The 3,243-nt window shown below is 53.3% G+C and overlaps 1 protein-coding gene across 1 annotated transcript in view; it reads left to right on the forward strand.

The window, feature by feature from the left end:
- Positions 1-3,172: 3,172 nt before the first annotated feature.
- The window catches only part of SPRG_21283 (hypothetical protein), a gene marked incomplete at both ends in the record, with an annotated part of 3,778 nt that continues 3,707 nt past the window's right edge, over positions 3,173-3,243 (forward strand). Inside the window, one exon of the mRNA XM_012352370.1 lies at positions 3,173-3,207. Coding sequence (XP_012207760.1) covers positions 3,173-3,207 — 35 coding nt within the window. The remainder of the gene's footprint in view (positions 3,208-3,243) is intronic.

The raw sequence follows: 3,243 nt of genomic DNA on the forward strand, positions 1-3,243 counted from the left end.
CGTTGTACGAGCTCGACAGTGCTTTTTTCAGCTGAAGGACCTCGGACATCGAGTCTTGTTACTTTGGCCGCGACAAAAACATCAACGTCTTTGGTCGTGAACGTCTTGAGCGTCTAAATGCGCCCGTGTCCAGAGATAGAAGAGAGAGGGTACTGTTCGTACCTTGCACGCACTGTCGACGATGCAGCAGTTGCGAGGTCCTAAGTTCACTGTCGCTCGGAGAGCAATGGCGGCAGACGTACGTACATTAAAGTCGGCGGGCGGACACCCCGACGGTCGGGACTCGGCGGTCGCGGTGCCCCCCTCGTAGGGGAGTGTGCTCTCGTCGGATGGCTTGCTTGTGGTTACCGGGTTGCTACGATTGACAATGCAAAATCTGAACAACGACAATGGATTTCAGGAAGACGATCGTACTTGTTGCGACGTCGGCGGCAGAAGAAGTACAACCCCATGCCAAAGATGAGAACGAAGGCACCGACGGCAAGGCCTGCGATCGCGGCGCCACTGAGGCCAGTCGCTGCAGTCGCGGTATCGTCCGTCGCTGGAGGAACGATGGAGGTCGGAATAGCCGCACTGGTTGTTGGCACGCTGGACGGCGTTGGTGGCGGCAGGATCTTGCCTAGTTTGTCGTTGTCAGACACACAGAGAAGGGAAGTGTCGGAGCGGACCTGGGGCAAGGCAGACATAGTGAGGTGCGGCCGCAAAAATCTCGGGGCCTTTGGGGCCTTTCGGGAGAAGCGGTGCGACGCGATTTGGCGCTTTGCACGTGGCCGCAAGGTCGTGGGTGCCCGCAAAAAACATGGAATGGCCCTCGCTGCAGAGCACGTCGTACGTTTCGGGGTCGACCGTAAAAGTCGTAAAGTTGGCAGTACTAAAACTCCTAGTATGGACACACAAATTCGTGTTGAAAAGAAAAAAAGATACAACAACGTACACTTGTTTGAGGCCCTCGCCAAAGGTCACATTGTACAACGTCGTGAGGGGGTTGTGATCGAAATTCCTATCCAGAGTGTGTTAATGTTTGGTGTCCGAGCAATCGTCATAGTACGACGTACGCAAACCAAAGGCTACTCAAGTCGAGATTCTGCAAGGTCGTGAGGCTGGTGTTCAGGAGCGTGCTAGCATGTCGTTTTGAGACAAAAGTTTGCTCCTAGCCTCGTGCACGTACAGCCAGTGGAGGTCTTTTGGGAGGGGGTCGTTGGAAACGCGAGAACCCGCGTGTTTTCAACACTCCTAATTCACCAAAATGAGTCGGACATTTCTCTCCATAGGCGGAGGTTGCACATTTTCTGAAGTGATGGTGGCCACACCGCGCGCGAGAGATTGAGTGGCGTTGCATTGTCGAGAATCTCCCTACGCCAAATTCACATCCTGTGACATTTGTTGCGGAAAACCAAATATGTCCTACAAGCCAATGACGTTCGATGTCGTCGAGAGGTCGCCCACCGATCGCGTGTCGGTGTTGAAAAAACGTCTACAAGGTTCATTCAGGCAAAGTGAAGGTAATTTCATGGAGCGTACATTTTGAGTCCCTCGAATGCGTTTGGTAAATCGGCCACGTGCGACACGACGAGATCTAGCAATCGTTCGTTGTACGAGCTCGACAGTGCTTTTTCAGCTGAAGGACCTCGGACATCGAGTCTTGTTACTTTGGCCGCGACAAAAACATCAACGTCTTTGGTCGTGAACGTCTTGAGCGTCTAAATGCGCCCGTGTCCAGAGATAGAAGAGAGAGGGTACTGTTCGTACCTTGCACGCACTGTCGACGATGCAGTAGACGCCGTCTTGGCACTCGCGCGTCGCCGTCGAGACGTACGCGCTATAGGGGCAGGCCATTTCGCCCGACGGATCTGCACTTTTGCGAAAAGTGTTTCGCCAAATGCGACGGTGAAAAGACGGCATCTCGTCGGACCAGATGGTGACGATGCGACCACGAAAGAGACAACGCATCGTGGACCCCATGGTTGTCCACATGCAAACTCATCTGGAAACGCCTGGTGTGTCCTGGTCCGTGCCACCTTGGACGCACAACGGGCAGCATGAACAAGATCGCCGACTATGTACATCTGGGTCACTGCATCTCCAAAGCCCGCAGTTCACTGCGGCACCATTCGGCTTGGCGGACAATAGACCGGTCGCGCGTTCTTCAAGTGGAAGTGAGACCACCGGCTGCGGATGCAATTAGGTACGACACCAGCGTCCTTACGTTCCTCCCAAGGTTGGGCATAATGCCGCGTCGACGTTGCATGTCAACATCAAAGAAAAGGATCCGTGAGTGCACCGCCCCATTTTTATGCGGCCCCCACCCCACCTCATGGGGGCACTGTGGTATGCAATCAAAAGCAATCGAGCAGCTCGTGCATTTCATGTACAAATTATGTACAAAGAAACTCCATGACCTCCTTGCTTGTAATAGTTTCGTTGGCCCAGCAGATTCAAGGATATACATGGTTCTTCATGTGTAATAGGTCTCGGGTCCACGCCACCAGCCAATGACATGTGGGTTTCACTCGAGCAGCCAATCACATGTCCGCATTGCATTCTCGTTTGTCCAATGAGATCGCTAATGACGATGGCAAGATACGCTTTGCGTTTTCCATTTGATTCGATTGGGATCAATTGCGATCCAGTTGCGTTCTGATGTTAGGACTACATATCGTTGAAAACCATTTCGGACGCCTTGCGCTTCAGTGCGCGCGCGTCCACTTGAACCATGGGCAATGTCACGCAGTGGTCGTTTGCAAGGAACTCAGCAGTGTTGTGGCTCCCCGTCACAAAGGCGCGCTGGATCGCGGCATCCAAACGCGGCGTGGCCTCACCCGATTGGTCACACAACCACCGAAGCGTGGTCAGATTCTGTGTTGCGTGTCGTTGACGCATGTGGAGTTGTCGTCGGATGGCGCGAGCGGTAGGGTTACTCGGTCGAGCCAGTGTACAGCGCGTGTAAAGGGTCGAGGCGCCTTTGTACGACCGCCGTAAAATAAAATCAACAGTAGCCATGTCGAAAGCGTAATTTCAGTCAAGGTCTTTTGGTCTACTAGTAGTGGTTTAGACTTCGGGTGAAAGCTCAATTGGGCCAGGGTTCGATCCCCGGCGTGTCGCATTCTCATTTCTGATTGGACGATGTTCTGATTGGGAAAAGCAAATGTGAGGCGTTAGGCAAGCTGCGTCGATGGCCTACAATTCCGTGTATGCGGGTAGGTCAAGGTAAGGGGCACCGTGGGGTATCTTTTTTATTGCCTC

Source organism: Saprolegnia parasitica, assembly GCF_000151545.1.
Source record: "Saprolegnia parasitica CBS 223.65 unplaced genomic scaffold supercont2.97, whole genome shotgun sequence".
Classification (NCBI taxonomy): Eukaryota; Oomycota; class Saprolegniomycetes; order Saprolegniales; family Saprolegniaceae; genus Saprolegnia; species Saprolegnia parasitica.